General features: G+C 36.1%; 1 protein-coding gene across 10 annotated transcripts in view; it reads right to left on the reverse strand.

Moving 5' to 3' along the window:
* The window catches only part of EBF1 (EBF transcription factor 1), a gene marked incomplete at its 3' end in the record, with an annotated part of 275,559 nt that overhangs the window by 4,675 nt on the left and 254,325 nt on the right, over positions 1–16,559 (reverse strand). For 5 of the 10 annotated variants that reach the window (XM_080626996.1, XM_080626995.1, XM_080626994.1 and 2 more), the window contains 4 exons: positions 7,451–7,516; positions 6,681–6,858; positions 4,941–5,120; positions 1,123–1,317 (listed from right to left, as the gene is read on the reverse strand). In XM_080626996.1, coding sequence (XP_080483122.1) covers positions 1,123–1,317; positions 4,941–5,120; positions 6,681–6,858; positions 7,451–7,516 — 619 coding nt within the window. Of the gene's footprint in view, positions 1–688; positions 757–1,122; positions 1,318–4,940; positions 5,121–6,680; positions 6,859–7,450; positions 7,517–16,559 lie in introns of those variants that run through there. The other 5 variants (XM_080626991.1, XM_080626989.1, XM_080626990.1 and 2 more) reach the window with 3 other exon arrangements.

Below are 16,559 nucleotides of genomic sequence, written 5' to 3' on the forward strand. Positions count from 1 at the left end.
TATTCTGTGCTCGATGCTCTTTAGATAATTTGCACATGTACGTGGAAAGAAAAACAGACCTCAGGTCTGGGGGAAGCACAAACCATACCGCAGAATCTTTCCCACCTCTGGCACAGTTGGAGGCAGCTGGCTGCATCTGCTTATAGAAACTCCTCAGTCTAAGCTAGCATGAAAATGTCTCTCTCGGCACACTAATGTGTAGTGAGGTAATTACACAGATAGGTTTAGGCACAGTGTTGTAAAACAGCCTGAACCAAACAATGGAATGTGCAGTGCTGATCTTTGTAGCATCCTTGGTTTGACAAGCTTTTGTCTGTCACTCCCTCGGCTTGCATCAACGCTTCAAAACATATTTAGGTGCTAATGCTGGAACACTTTTCAATAAAAGGGGTTGGAATGCAGAAAAGGAGCAGCCCCTTGATCCCAGCAGTTGAATAGGCTTTTAAAAAGGTCTTGTGCCATCTATGGAATTAATTGGCACAAAAGTATATTAATCAGTGGAAACTAATGTTTGTCCTGGTACAAGTTAAACTGGGAAATGCTGCTGTTAGTTCGTAATGTGTTTTCTATTTCTGAAAGGCAAAGGTTTGTGCCAAGCTCTGTAACAGTCTATTTGCTCTCAGTAGGATTTCTGCACAAGTGTACTATGACAAAGGAAAAAAAGGAAGGGAAGATTGAGTGACGTACTTCAGGAGAAGGCCAGCCCCTGGAGAGACCCTGCAGTGGAGTACTTGCTAGAGTCCACAAAAGACTGGTCTGATAAAAGACAACAACAAGGAATAAGAGAGGAAAGAAAGAAAAAGGATGGTATTAGTAAGCTGAAATATTACTCTTTTTAATCATAACAGTAGGTCTGTGCTTTAAAAGACACAACCTCTTAATTCAGCAGTATTAGTAGAGTTAGGGATAGGGTGGTTGCCAAATATCTGCATGATAATAGGTGGCCTGGTGGTGTAGTCCAGTTACTCTTTACAGGAGAAAACTTTAGTACAGAGACCACCAGGGATCCCCCATTGTCTTCAATCCCCTTTGACAACTCAGTGTTGCTTAAAGCCTTGCAAGCTACCTGGAACTCATGGCTTTGAAAGCAGCCAGCTATGCTCCAGATTTGGTTCCACCTACCTTGCAGGCTATTGCCATTGGTGCTGGTGCAGGTGGGAGGAGGAGAAGTTTGCGGTCTCACAACAGGCGCAAAAGCACTCTTCTGTTTCACCGCTGAAACCATGTTAGCTGGTGAGAAGGAGAATATCCCAGAGGAACTGCTACAGTTTGAGGGGAGGCTAGTGGAGGAGGCCATTGTCGGACTTGATGGCACAACTAGAGTAAAAAAAGACACCACAAAATGCATTCCTTAGTATTAGACAATCAGCAAGCTGCAGAAACCAGACAATTCTGGTTGGTTACACTGGGCCTAATTTCAAGACCGAGGCCAAGGCCTTTACTGCAGTTTGATTTCTGGTTGTTCACAAAGTGTGATCAATCACTAAAGGAAACCCACTTGTTTTGTTTTGATTTGTTTTGTTCTGATTTGTTTTGTTCTGTTTTGCAGGTGTTCAGAAGCAGTAATTGTAGAAGCTCTTAAACAATCCCTTAATTCTCTGTTGCTGCAACTCCTTATTTTTATTACAACCCTGTCCTACCATCCTGTTTCAAACTTTTCTAGTGGTTGGCATTTTTCTGTAGATGGATAAGAGGAAATACAAGACTGTGCGGCTAACTCAGAGGTTATAAAACTGGTGGACAAGAAGAGTTAAAGTACAAATCTGGATCTGGAATTTTTACCTTGGAAAAGTTTGAGTTATAACTATCCTTGAAAACTAGCATTTTAAGCTGTGCTTTCCCTGTAGCAAGATTACTCCAGAAAGACCTATGGGATTTCAATCAAACTTGCAGAATGTAGAGGTCTTAGCAGTTGACCTGCTTGTCAAAAGTCAGCAAAAATAGTTGGGTTTCTTTCTCTTCAAACCCTGCAAGAACTAGGGTTTACGAGGAGTTATTCCAAAAGCTGTGAATACGTACACACACATATATATACACACACATGGAGGTTGTAGAGCACGAAGCAATCAGTGAGATTGCTGCTCTGACAGGGTTTTTTTTCTCCTTTGGTTGTGTCTGTTGCACAACAAGAAAGTGTGGATAACTGACAGAAACCATACTTTTCTTTTATCTCCCAATAGGAGAAACCACTAAACGTCCCTCACAATGGCTACAGATTCTTTCTGTGTTTTAACTAAACAAGCCAGTCTGCAGCTCCTCTGTATTCACCAGCTTTGGGAAAGTTTCTGCTGTGGGTACTTCCCAAGAATTCTCAGTGACGTGGAAAACTGCCATATGCCTCTTGTGACCATTGCATTTACGCACAGGAATGGAGCTGGTATTTCATATCTCACCAAGATGGAGATTTTTGAAAATGAAAGTCTGTTTTACAATGTTCAAAACAAATAATTCTCCCAGAGGATCTATGACCACTGTCTGAGTACAGTCAATACAACCTTTTTATTCAGAGCCATTGACAGGAATTTCAGATGGAATAGCTAAGCAATGAAGCCATTGTGCTATACACCAAATAGAGATCTGGCTTTAACTCTAAGATTCAATAAAATGAGAGTCTTCAGTTTTTCTAAATAAGTGTGGATGTAAGGCTCTCTTTTTTAGGGGTTGAACTGATTGTCCAAGATGCAAACCTACTATACAGGAGGTTCAGTCTTTAAATACCTATATCCTTAAACTGTTGTTTTATTATGTAATTATAAATATCTTTGGTATTTATCACTGAGGTTTTAAGTGAATTTGTTTTCATGAAAATAAAGCCAAATATTTTTATATTCAGACAGTATTGCCAGTTTCCTTCTTATCCAACAACAACAACAACAAAGTAAAGGACCAAAGGTAAGATCCCATCCTTTCATTCTTAATGCTGTTTAGAAGCTGCTTATATACATGAGAGGGCTATGAATAATTACATATTATAGAGTAAAATTCCTATCATCTGGGCTTTGAATTATTATTTTATTTGCATTTATGTAGATAAAAATCACCCTATTTAAGTTCTTATTTGAGAATCTGATACCATATTTGTTAACACTGAGGAAATCAATTAATGGAAATTAAATGTTCAAAGTTTCTCAGTCTGACAGATACAATCTTAGTCTGAAGTCACTCTATGTCTGGAAGTACTTGCTAAGGGAGAGCAATCAAAGCACCTAAATTGAATTGCTACTATACAGCAATTAGTTTATTGATTTAATTAAGAATGCCACCTTTTAATTTTCAGGTCATGATTGAAGCATTTTCTGATTCAATGGATTAGGCATTAGCAGAATGACAGATCTACCAAGAAAACCTCCCAAAATATAACTAGAACAGAGAACAAGGGCTGGAAAGTGAAGTGCTATTCTGAAGAGGACTTAGTTCATAAATATGGAATAATACACTGCTAGAGTATTTTAAATGCATTACTGGCATCTGCTTCCAAAAAGAGATGTCCCATCAATCATGTTATATTATGAATTCAGAGTACGCAGATTCTATGACAGTAAATTCAACTTAATAAATAAGGTACTTTGTAACATTGCATGTTACATTATTATTAGAGTACAAAAATAATAACTGGTTAGCAATTCCCAGGTTTTAAGTACTAGTTATGTGGTTAAATATTTTCTTCTAAATTTGCAGCAGCTAAGAAGCCTTGGATGAAAAGGGTTATTATCCCCTTTTTAATTCTGAACTCTAGTAATACAATTCAAAATAATTCATTTCTGTATACATCACTAATATGAATACACCACTAAAATAAAGATATGCTGTGTAAACCTTGGTATGTTCAGCAGTCTGCTTGTCCTGTCCATAGCAGGGTCTCAGCCTATAAACCTATTTACATCACAAGACCTTCTGGCCTGATTCTGCTAGCAGCTTTCTGCAGATGTCAGTGGAATCCTTTATGCCGCATGAGTAACATCAGTGTAATTGGGCAGGTCCTATTCATTTAATTTTCTCATGTGAATAGGGACTATGCACTGTGTGAGAGGCTGCAGAAGAGGTTCATAGGCCTTTAACAACAGGAATGTATTTATATTTAAACAGGTTACTAAACCTTTAATCTCCAAATGCAGAAGGTCAGTCCTATACATAAATATTTCCATAACTGGCACTGTAGACCATAAGCTCTTTATGCCATGGAATATATGATTTGCATGACTTACGTCTTTGTGGCATTCACTGTACAGACACTAAAACACAAACTCTTAAAAGCCATAGTCACATTTTACTAGTACTAAGCTCTCAGTGAAGCCAATGAAATACCGACTTACAAAGCAAATGGAGTATAAGCAATCAAGATTAGGCCTACTAGTAATTCATAATATCTATAAAGGTTATGAACATATTATTTGCTCAGAGGTCTTGGAAACCTCATCATGCAGCTTATGGAAATGTCAGTCTTATTATAGTAAACTTTTCTGCCCTTCATATCTTACAGCTGGATAAAAACTATTTTTCCTGCAGCAAATATCTTTAGCTTCCTTTCATACCCCTCACAACAAAAAGTTGTGTACTGACATCTGACTTCTGATCCACTCCAACAAACATTAGGTCACTTAGGCTATCCCTGTTTTCTAGCAATGTTAAGAACATTTCTTATTTACAGAGTATAAGGTAAGTAAGTTATGAAATTATCAGCCCAAATCATGAGAGACATTATTCTTTTTGAGCTCCTATGAGCCTCCTTAATAGTAATAACAAAAAAAGCAGAGAAGAGCATTGCTGGCAATGCTAATGTCTTTGGAATCCCTCAAAGGTTAGTGCCTTGGAGAGGAGAGAAAGGACCAAGCTCTGTTTCAGGTGCTCGAAATAGAAACTAAATATTGATTATCACAGAAAAGTCACTGTCTCCTTCTAATGAAAATGAGCAAAATGCAGAAAAGTCATGCAATACTCACTGGCATAGGGAGAATTGGCAGCAGACCCATTCAGGAAGGTTGGAGAACCGCCTAAATTTGACATTCCAGCATTCCCATAGCCATTCATGCTTGTTGTGACAGAGTTATAGTTTGTTTGCTGAGGGGTGGTGCTTGGCACATAGCCATGAGGTGACACGCTGCTTGAGTTGCGAGTAAAACCTTTTGTGGGGAGGGAATACATTTAGAAATTGGTATTAGCCCAAGAACAGTTTCTTACACAAACAGCTACAAGCAAGTAACTCTGGGCTACCAAGCCAGCAGCCTAGTCCAGCCATGGTGTGCATAGGGAGGGCCAGGCTGACCATCACTACCACCAGGTAACCCAGACAGTGAACCCTCACTGCCTAGGTCATTGCTGGTTGGCACACAAAGCAGGAGGAAGGAGGCTACAGCCTGCACAGCTCCTCAGGCAACCCATGCCCTCAAGCAAAGATTACCACTGGATAATATATGAACACTCACTCTAAAAGAGCTGTTTGTAGGAAATGGAGTAAACATGACCTACATTTTCAGTAAGGAGTACATATGGACTTCAGGTGCCTTAAAAGAATGTGATTTTTGTTAACTCTCTTCTGATCTAACTCTCATTTACCGCATCTCAAATTAGATGCTCACTGCTCACGTCAGAAAATGTAGGGTATATTTCTCAAAGTAGTGGGATATCCTTTGTCTTTTTTGCCCTGCTTTGATCATTATGTTGGTAGAAAATTACTATCAAATTTGACACCAAGTTAAAATTTGAATATCTAACCTAATTCTGGAAATGCTCTTTGTGGAAACTCATATCCACAAAGGAACAATTGTTTCAAGAGACACAGAAATACAAAATGCATCTTCACTCCTAAAAGAAAAAATTCCAATTTTTCTTCCTACCACACAGTACATCCATAAAAGATTTTAAACTAAAAATAATTTATAGTTTTTTTATTTTGTGTAATTCAAAATAATTTTGCCTGCCCTTCTAGAAAACAACCTTGTTCTACCACTTTCTCATCAAAGTGGATTTTTAAGTTGGATAATAAATAGAGCTGAGCAAAGGTGAAGAAAAATGCAAAAGGTTTTAACAAAAATACTCTTCACTTATTTTTTTTTAATTTTTAACTGTAGGAATTAAAACAATATTGATTTTATACAAAGTGAAAAACACTTTATTTAAAAAATAGAGAAGCTCTGAAAATATCTCTGTAAATGTTTCTGTTTTTTACTAGCTTCAAAATTTAGAAAAGTTTCAAACTCTGGAAAAAAAAAAATCAGTGCCAACATTGTGATCCTTACAAAATCAAACCAAACCAAACAGACAAATATTCAAGGGATACTTTTGTGTTATAAATAAATGCTACATAGGGCCAGACTGAGAGATGATTCACACTCAGGAATATATATAAGCAAATACTTAACATTAAGTACATGCTCAAGATAGAAATCCTTTCAAAATTAGTGGGATTTGAACACAAATACAAGTGTTATTCTGAGCAGAGAAAAGCTATCTACATATGTACAGAAGTGCTTTTCCCACAGTGGGGCAAAAGTCATTAAAAAGACCCCCATCTCATGAAGGTATTGTGTCATTCAAAGACTGTGCATGCTTCTGGGATGATATCTGTCTATATGTGCTCATAGCCTTCAGTTTTGAACCATCACTCTTCCACTGCTCTGCATATTTCCCTGACTTTTATCAGAAAAGGTTCATAAAGAGAGGAAGATGAGTCTTCTCCTGACCCTGATTGGTGGCTTGTGAGGCTTCGGAAACATTGACGGCTAGTTGACCACTAAAGGAATTCACTCCCATCATTCCTGCATGGACTGATGTGTTAGCAAGGGCGGGGAGCTGGTTGTGATTGCGGGGGACACTGTAGAGTGCTTCTGCGATGTCTGCTGCTCTTTTCAGGATTATTTCCTAAAGGATAAGAAGGAGGGAAAAAAGAATAAATGTGACTGTGATAAACATTTTCTTACATACTAAAATTAAACATTTCCGCATCCAAAGGCAAAACCCAGATGCTTTTCTTTCTAAACCAGTTGGCTGACTGATAGCTAACGCTTGTAAGATCTGTTGCCTTCGTGATAAATCCTGACATCTGTGGTTAGAGAGTTGGAAGTTTCAGTCCCAGCGGCCACACTTCTGTATAACAAGACCAGCTGGCAGAATGGGGCTGGAGCCCAGACTTACTCCACCTTACAGCTATCTTTAGCATAAGAGTGAAAAATTACTGGTGGCAAGACATAATGCATATCATTGCCCATATTACACAGTATCTGGTGAAAGTGGGAAAATGCCTCCAGGGTTAATAACACATTGCTTTTACAAGCACTAAATTCATATCCTTTAAAAAAGAAAACAAGCAAATAAAACCCCACTCCAGATATAGCATTGCCCCCTATATTTACTCTTGTCTCATACTGTAGTATCATGTACCTTTAGCCCCTGATCTATCTATACCTCTAAGAAATAGCCATCTTTTAGAATTACTGAAGTAGAATGCATTTACCTGGTTATTATGTGGCATACCATAGAGTGCTTCTACTAAATCAGCAGCCCTCTTAAGTATTACTTCCTGTCAATATAAAAACAGATTCATTCCTCTGAGTTCAATAAACAGCTTAGGGGGGGAAACAAATATTAGAATCTTTTATACTCTTCTATTAGTTGCACCATGTTCTGTGTTGTTTATTTTTTTCTTCTTCCCACCAGGTACACCTTAATTGCAACAACTCTCAGCAACCACTGCATGGTGTTAAATCACTAGTTCATCCTATTCACACACAAGCTTAATCAAGTCAAAAGGTGAGAATCATTGGTGCTGCAAAATAAAATACATCACTCAATTGTCTCTACCATCTGCACTATAAACCACTCATCGGTTTATTGCAGAATACAATCCTGAGGTCATTTACTAGATTACTGCAATCAATGTCATTCAGAGTATGTTATGAATCCTTTCAATGTGTTTATTTTATTCTTAATTGCATACTGCAGGAATTGTGACCTTACCCAGCAGGCCACATTCAAAAGATATCCAATCAGTTCTATGCTACTGGTAATGTAACCTCTCAACTTCTGTGGTTTGTATCCTGATGTGATGGGTCAGGGTAGGATCCATGTACATAAAACGATACACAAGAAGAAAACACAAGCACTATGAGAGAATGGCCCAGAACGGTGCAGTGTTTCCTAGAGAAATTCCCTGCATGGACAGCAGAATTTAAAACAGTCTGTGATTATTTCTCTATTTTGGGCAATTTTTTTCTCCATTTTCCTATTTGCTCCTTTTCACTTAATATTTCTTAGAGTATTTTAAACTGGCATTCAATAATAGCATTTCCTCTGTTCTTACATTTTACAGTGTGGAAAAATTTCCTTGAACAATCCTGATTGAGAGAAAATGTAAAGATACATTGCAGAATTAAACCAGATTTTTTTTTTCCTCTTCTTTCAATGCATCTGGCAGATTCCCAATTACTAGATCAAACCCAGTCAAGACTGTCCTTTGAGTAAAACAACATATTTTTGTACCTCTCAGCCCCTAAGTATTGCTTTAATATACCAACATGATGCTATTCACCAAGGTTATTTTTCTGCAAGTAGCTTACAAAAATAGTACCAGCTCTAAGGATTTTACAGTTTTCTACAAAGTTAAACTTTTAAACTTAAAATATTTTACACAATAGCCATATTTTATACCAAAAAGATACAGTAATGCTCAATTTTCATATACTGTAGACTCTGATCAGAAAATAGAGATATAATTGCGTTCATTTTGCTGTCACCATAACCTCTTCAAAAATCCTTGAACAACTCTTCAAATGACAAGCTTTTAGATGCATATTAGCATTTTTTTCAATTTTAAATTCTCTATAATATAAGATAAAATAGTTGTCATACTGCAGTAACTACTTATGACATATATAATGTCCTAAATTCAAAAATGAGATGGAGGATTTTTGTACTCCCTGTAAACATATAGGCTTGCCTTCTGCTGCACACACCCCTCTCCCAGAACACACATTTAAATTATTTTCCACATATGAAGTGAGATGTAATACATAATTGATGGATTTTTAAATCACTATATTTGAAACAGATTCTGAGGAGTTAAGTTGTTACAGACTTTTTCTGTTGTGTTTTGTTTTTTTGTGTGTTTTTCTTTGGTTGTTGTTGTTTGTTTTTAGGGGGCTTTCTTTTTTTCTTCCTGTTTCAGGTGGTTGTTTTGGGGGCTTTTTTCTGTAGCTTGACCACAACTGTTAGCAGCATAAGCATAATCATGAACAGACAAACTACAAAGAACATCTAAGTACAATCAATCCCTGTTGCTTTACCACAATTATCAAGACACTGAGTTGCCCTTTTTGCCTCTTACTGAAGATGCCAACTAGAGAACAGAGATGTCACTGAAAAATGTTATCTTTTTAAATCCATGATTTTAGCTGGAAAATTACTGCACAGGTGTTTGACTTTGCAAACTAGGATTTATTTCAGTTCATTTGAAATTGTTTGCACTATATATTTCACTAATGAAAAATTAAAGTGTGATACAGAGACCACAAACTGCTTTGGAATATTGTTAACCTAAGCTACCATTATGCCAAATTACTAAAAAAAAAGAAGCTTAAATAGTCATTTCTGGTCTACCTAACTAATCATAGTTATTTATGTAATGCTGAGCTAAAAACCTTAGAATCTATCTAAAAGAGATTGAAGACCATATTAAAAAATGAGGTAATTACATGGAATCTTACAGCCGCTGTACCTAATATCAAATATATTCCAGTTCTTAAACATTGGAAGTTCTTAGATGCCATATATCATATTGCGTATAAATAAAACTAATTGTCATGATGGTTTATTGAAATATGCTTGACAAGTAGCATTCAATTTTTCTAGCTAGTCAATGGTTTCAACATCTTCAGAGTCTGTAAATTTGAGTTTCATACTTTAATAATATTTTCATACAATAAAAGCATTTCTGATTTATGACATTTTCAGAGCATACAAGGTGGATGTTACACAAAAACTCCTGTGTTAGATAGCGGCATCTTCTATTCCAGAGCTGACTGCAGTTCTTACAGACGCAAACTAGCTTTAACAGTACGCAATAAAATGCTACTACAGGCATGCTCAAGATATTAACTTCTTGTTTTCTGAATGCATCTTAAACCCTTTGCAGCTTTGCTTAAATTACCACAGAAGCTACTGTTACAATTTCACATACAAAGGAGCCCCAAAAGTCCTCTATAAGTTAGAGCAACAGACCTTGCAAGGTGCTTGGATTGCGGTGACCAGAAAATTGTTCTCACCTCCATGTCATTACGCTCACAGTGAAGCAGCCCCCAAGCATGTTTGTGTTCGGGATCTAATATATTGCCTTTCAATCAGAGCTGAGAGCCACTGAACACATAGACAGAACATGACGAGCAGGTCAGGAAAGCAATAAAGATTTTACAGAGCTGTCCAAGGTGCTAAATTTACTCAATAATGGGTTTGGCACCATAGTGTTAACCTCTCATTTACTACCAGTTTGAGGGACTAAATTGAAGTAGCTGACTTCATTTACCTTGAAATGTATATTTTATGACATTATGTAAGTAGATTGAAAGGGCACTGCAGTTTTAACAATTTAAAGGCTAGAGCATGTTTAAGATGAAGCTCGAATATTTATTGTATATTGCACTTAAACTATATTGTATATTAAAATGCATTGATTAAATTTGTAAAAGGTATTATAAAAAAGGACAGCTAATATAAAAGATCTATGTCTTTTAAAATCCAATTGATACTGCATGTAACCACTGCAATAGTGATAGATAAACTGATAGATAGGTGGACAGAGCAGCAGACAGACATACCAAAAAGTGAGTGAAACTCACATTCTATAAAAAAAAAAAAAATCTCTGTGTAAGCTCAAGTTCTGTTATTCCAGATATTCTTTTGTTCAGATAAATTTTTCTTTGCTTTCATCTCAGAAGCCTACATTTTCATAGCAGTAAGTGGGCATCATGTAAGGTCCTTCCAATTGAATATGCAAGTAGAAATATTTCCTGAGACAGAGTGTGACTAAAGCTAATATCTAATTTATGGGAGCATTTGTCAAGAAAGATCCACTCTTCTATTAATGCTAAAAGTCTGACAGTTTTTGGTTTAGAATAAAGGACTTTGCAGCATTTAGTTAGAACTAAAATGAGGGTCTTCTTGTCTTGCATTTTATTTCAAATGAGCATCATTTTATTTCTATAAAAATAACAACTGAGCAAATATTGGAAAATGGAAAGATTACTTTAGTGATTAAGTATCATGCATCAGAACTCTGCCATCATGCAGCTGCACACCACGTATTCAGAATCCATTTTTATTCCAACCTGAAGCTGTTTTTTTGATGAGGGATTTTTCTTTTTCAATTTTTGAAATAGGAATGTAATTAAATATTTCAATTAGATTTTCCTCCTAAAAGTAGAGGTGTTTACACAAGCAAAAAAGGGACTGGGTAGTGAAGTCTGCTGCAACTTTGGATATTCCAAAATTACTGTAGGAAAGATTATATAAATCATACCGGAACAACTGAGCTTCTGAAACACAACAACTGAAATTCAGATTGAATCCACTTCTGACAGAACACACCTTGAACCAACATTACAGCAACTTTACATGTTTTGTTTGTGGCATGCATTCCCTTCAGAAGGACATTCATTGAGATCATGAAACTTGCATTTCAAGTTTTTATCATGATGAAAACATTTTGTGTCAAGTTTCATCATGGTAAACACATTTCATGCCAGCTTTAAAAAGGATGTGATATTTCTTCTGTTGACATCTGCTTACTTTTTATTCAGCAGCTAGTGAAAAAACTCCACTCTGTGTCCCAAAAGGGCTGTGAGTCTAGTCAGCTAAAGGGTTTCTAGAGTTATACTGAGTTATTTGGCTTAAGTAACTAAATTACATAATGTTCAAGGTACTTGTTAAATCTAAATGAATTTTGTCAAGAAGCTGACCACAATATATAATACTCATCAGCCACATACTGTATTATTGAGACTATCAAAGGATTTATGTACTTGTGGAGGGCGTGAGGGGGAAGCTATTCTAGCATACTCTGAGGCATTTATCTTATGTGTTGTCTAGATATCATATCACCTTCTAATGCTCTTTAGCATTGTAATACAAGAAAGAGCTCATTCATCTTCTGAGAGGGTACTTAGGGATGATGATGTCATTCATACTTCCTTGACTCTTATGTCTGACCTCCTGGCTCTGCCTTCTAACTTCCTACTTTCACGACTACTTGCAACAAAAAAAACTCTTCTGCAGAGTCAAGCATCAGACTCCAGTTCCCTTTTTCACCTTGGAAATGTCACATTCCAAAATTTCAAGTGAAAAATCACAATAATTTGTGCTTCAACTTGTCCTTTGTTTTTCAGGGGGTGAAGCTATAAATGTGCTACTTAAGGATATGTGTTAGAACTAACTTTTAAACTTAAAATTCATGTATGCATTGTATTTTAAAAGATAAAGATAAAATTGTGAACACCTGTTAAGAGTGCAATGGCAAAACCAACATTTTGATAGAGGGCCATTTAGAAGGATCTAAAATGTCAGACATCTAGCTTAGTATACAAGAGTTTCAGCCTGTCCAGAACCTCCCATCTCTCCACATCTACACTGAGTACTGCATTATTGCATCATTTTCAGCAATTATAGCTTTATAAAGACTCATAAAAGCTATTCAAAATGTAAAGATCCTCCTTTTACTGTAAAACCGAAGGAACTATGCCAGCCTAATGGAAAGTATAAAATAACAGGCCCATTTCACGAAAAAGATATTTGTACTCATACAAAGATGAAAACTTCTCTAGCAAATAAACAACCGAATTGTTTCCATATATTATAATTGAATCATACTGAAGAAGTAAACACCATATAGATATTACAAAGACTGGAAGGCAAAATGAAAGACAACATACTTCACTTGAGGGGTAAAAACCAAAAAAGCTGCTTAACTCTGCGTATAGGATGGAAGTGTATTGAATTCCTGTCACTGAATTTCAGTGGCAATTTGCAGAAAATAAGTCTACAGTGGAAGCTAGAACCTTAGCTTTTCCCAGCCATTGTAGCCTCATCAGCCTCCACCCAAAATGAAAATCACTGCCTAAATCTACAGCACTAAAAACAGGCATGCATGACCTTACCACCTGCTCCACAATAAGCCAACCTTATAAATAAAATATAGAAAGCCTATATGAGGCATCAGAAAGAACAAACACTGAAGTGCAAATGCAAGCAGGCATCTAGCCATAAACATTGCGAATCGATGATTAAAACACCTCTTAACCACAAAGGTGATAAAAAGCACAGCAATAGGGAAAACACACCTTATTCAAGCAGCCTCTATTGCAAATACTGCTGACAAAAGAAAGAACAAAATTGTGGTGATCACCTATAAGTCTGTCCTTGCAAGTCTCCCATCTTACCCCTACTATCCTCCTGTTAATATGGTATGCTTAAATACTAAAAAAAGTATCAGCCTCCTTTTTTAATCTAGACCACTCATACTGCCAGTCTTCATTTCCATAAATGATGGGCACATAACAGTGGCAAGAGAATTAGTAGCTAGCACAGATGTGTACTTCATCTAGAGACACAGTAGCATGGAATAAACTAACATTAATATAGTTGCATTGGAATAACTCTTTGAATAAACTGATATTTGAGAGTCTGGATGCTCCTACCATATTATCAACTGAAGCATCTGGCAAGTAATTTGGATGGTTTTGTTCCTAAAAGCTCTGGAAGTTCTCTGCTTATGTTAGGTCTCTAAGCCAAAGGAAGAGCAGATACGTAAGAGCAGATATGAAGAACAAAAATCACTCTGCCAGTGCTTAAACCACTTCTTTTAGAGACTTGTCTGACAGTGGCTACATGACTCACATCTATCTCTGTAAAATTTTGATTATTCTAAGTATGTTTACAGTATGTCTTGCCCCACTCTCATTAAGAAATCAATACTATGGTAATTCTCAGCATTTCCCATAGGTTGTCTTGCAAGCTCTCACTGTGAGGATCTAAGGACAGATCCTCTCAGTTTGAAACATAGTGAGATCACGAAAGGAAACACATTTTTCATGCTGTACAAAAGGCTTCAGTATTTACTCCAGCATGTAAAGCCACTTCTTTTGCAAATACTTTTCCTTAGTTATGCAATCCCATCTTTCATTCTATGGTCAGTTTGTCAGATCCAGTGAATCATTAGAAGGCAAACGAAATAAAACTAGATCATGAATGGTTAAGCCCACATAAACTCAATTCAATGACTAACAAAAGTCATCAACTTCCTTTTCAGAAATTCCTCTATCCCACCAGTTTACAATGACTCATACTATTCCCATCTATCTAGCCAACAAAAAAGATTATTCCTGATTTATCCATGAACATACAAGCAAACAAATGATAACATTAGATTCCTTTTTTTCTATCTGACATCAAACGTTTGTCACAATGACCTGAAAGCACATTTTGCAGCCTAAATTTCCCGTACATGCCACAGCTACCTTCAGTCTCTGGGCAAACTCTACAGACAGACACGTACAAAGCAATTTCAGACAGGAACCTCAGGCATTTCTTTTTGAAAATTTACCCCAAACTATTTGTACCAGCAACTACAGTACTTTGAAGCAGATGTCCATTATTGAGATTAATGAGCTTTTAGGTTTGGGTTTGGGGTTTTTTTCAGGTTTTGCACATGTAAGATTTTCTGATAGCTCTTCCTCTGTTCTTCATAGTGTTAGCGTTCCTATTTCTTGAAAACAGCTGCATATGGGAGTTGCAAGAAAAAAAGTTATTACTCAAAGTCTTCTCCTGACCATTTTATATCCATATATTTTTGGAAAATTGTCAAAGTCCCCTTTATGGAAGAAGAAGAATGTTTTGAATTATTTGAAGGATCTGGACTTAAGTAAACTTAAAAAGAATCTGGAAAAATGAACAAAGACACTAAATTCTGAGACCATTGTTCAAAGAGACTGCACAGGCTATTCTAGAAGCTTTATTCTGTGGATAACATTTTTGTGCCCATTAGAAAAATTCTCTGGTATATTGGGGATTAAAAAAAGATTAAATGCGGCTTGCAATTTTGTGTGTGGCACAAGGTAGATATCCAATTATATATTTGTAAGAGTGGAAAACATTTTAGTTGGCTGATCCCTGTTTTCTATCATTTGCATGCGCAAACACTTTTCAAACACAGGTCAAGTTGTATTACTTTTAAATTGTTCCCCCATTAGGTCAAATCTAGAATATATCGGGTGGCATAATTCACATGACTGCATTTAAATCTAGAGAGAGATATAATTATGCTTGGTATTGCAAAGCAAGGATGTCTGCTGAGTTAAATCAGCAGAGTTATCCAGTAATCAAAGTGCAAATTGTACATATGTATTTTGGCCATTTAATTTTCAGAGTTGGTCATTATTAACGTATTTACACATGTAAATATCTAAGTGTGCCAAAATAGCTATTTTCTGTATAAAACAAGTGTTTACTTACACAGTTTAAGACTTATTGCATTGAATGAAGGGGGGAGAATCCAACAAATCAGAACAGAAAAAAAAAAAAAGAAAACAAACAAGAAACCCAACAACAAACCCCCCAAACTCCAGCATATCATGAAGATCCATGAAACTGTCACTTTTCTGAATTACATGCTTCAGGTAGGTAGGAAGTGTTAGTAGTTTGAAATTGAGAGTTCAAGTTACTTTTAATAGCAGGAGGAAACCTGAAAAAGTAAGACACATTGAAATTCTGACCTACGACGATATTCCACTATGTTCTGTGAAGAGTGAGTGCATAAAAATGTTGAAATAGAGACTGGAATAACATTGGTAGGTTTTAGTATTACAGTTAAAACACTGCTCAGTCATAACCCCTACAAATGACTACTTCACTTACATTTTATCATTGGCATATATTTAAATATAATTAAAAGAAGTCTTTTGAAAGGGGCATTCTCATTACAAGCAAGGACCACTTCAGACCCAATAGAAATGAAAAGGAAGACCATAGATTAGGTGTAGATACCAAGTGGTAATTTCTAGGGAAGCATAAAATGCCAGCTGCGTAACAACTATATTTTATAACTATGTGTTCAAAGGACTTACAGTATTTTATTGTACAAAGAGGCTTTGGCTCAGAAAGACTACTTCAATGAAGTATCTGCTAACATATATTGTACAAAATTATCAGCTTTCTTCTCAGAAACAAAAGATATTTTGTTACTAATACTATTATTTTAAATATAAAGCCTTAAAAATTTGGCTGAAATTATCCAACGCCAGTATAAATATTGAATAACATGTATTTAAGAAATTAAATTTATCCAGCACTTCACAGTGTACACCTCCATGACGTAAAAGCAGACAAACCATTTTATACAATCTAGGGCTTCTTTTTCAGTGGTGAGTGAAAAGATTATTGTTGTCACTACACCAGCATTATTTATGGAAGTGCTTCAATACGGCTACTGATTTTTCAAAATACATCAATATTTCAGTAACTTTTTCATCATCAAAAACTTTGAGCTCTCATGCTAGTTTAAGGCTGAAAAAATTAAAGAC

Source organism: Psittacula echo (assembly GCF_963264785.1).
Source record: "Psittacula echo genome assembly, chromosome: 11".
Lineage (NCBI taxonomy): Eukaryota > Metazoa > Chordata > Aves > Psittaciformes > Psittacidae > Psittacula > Psittacula echo.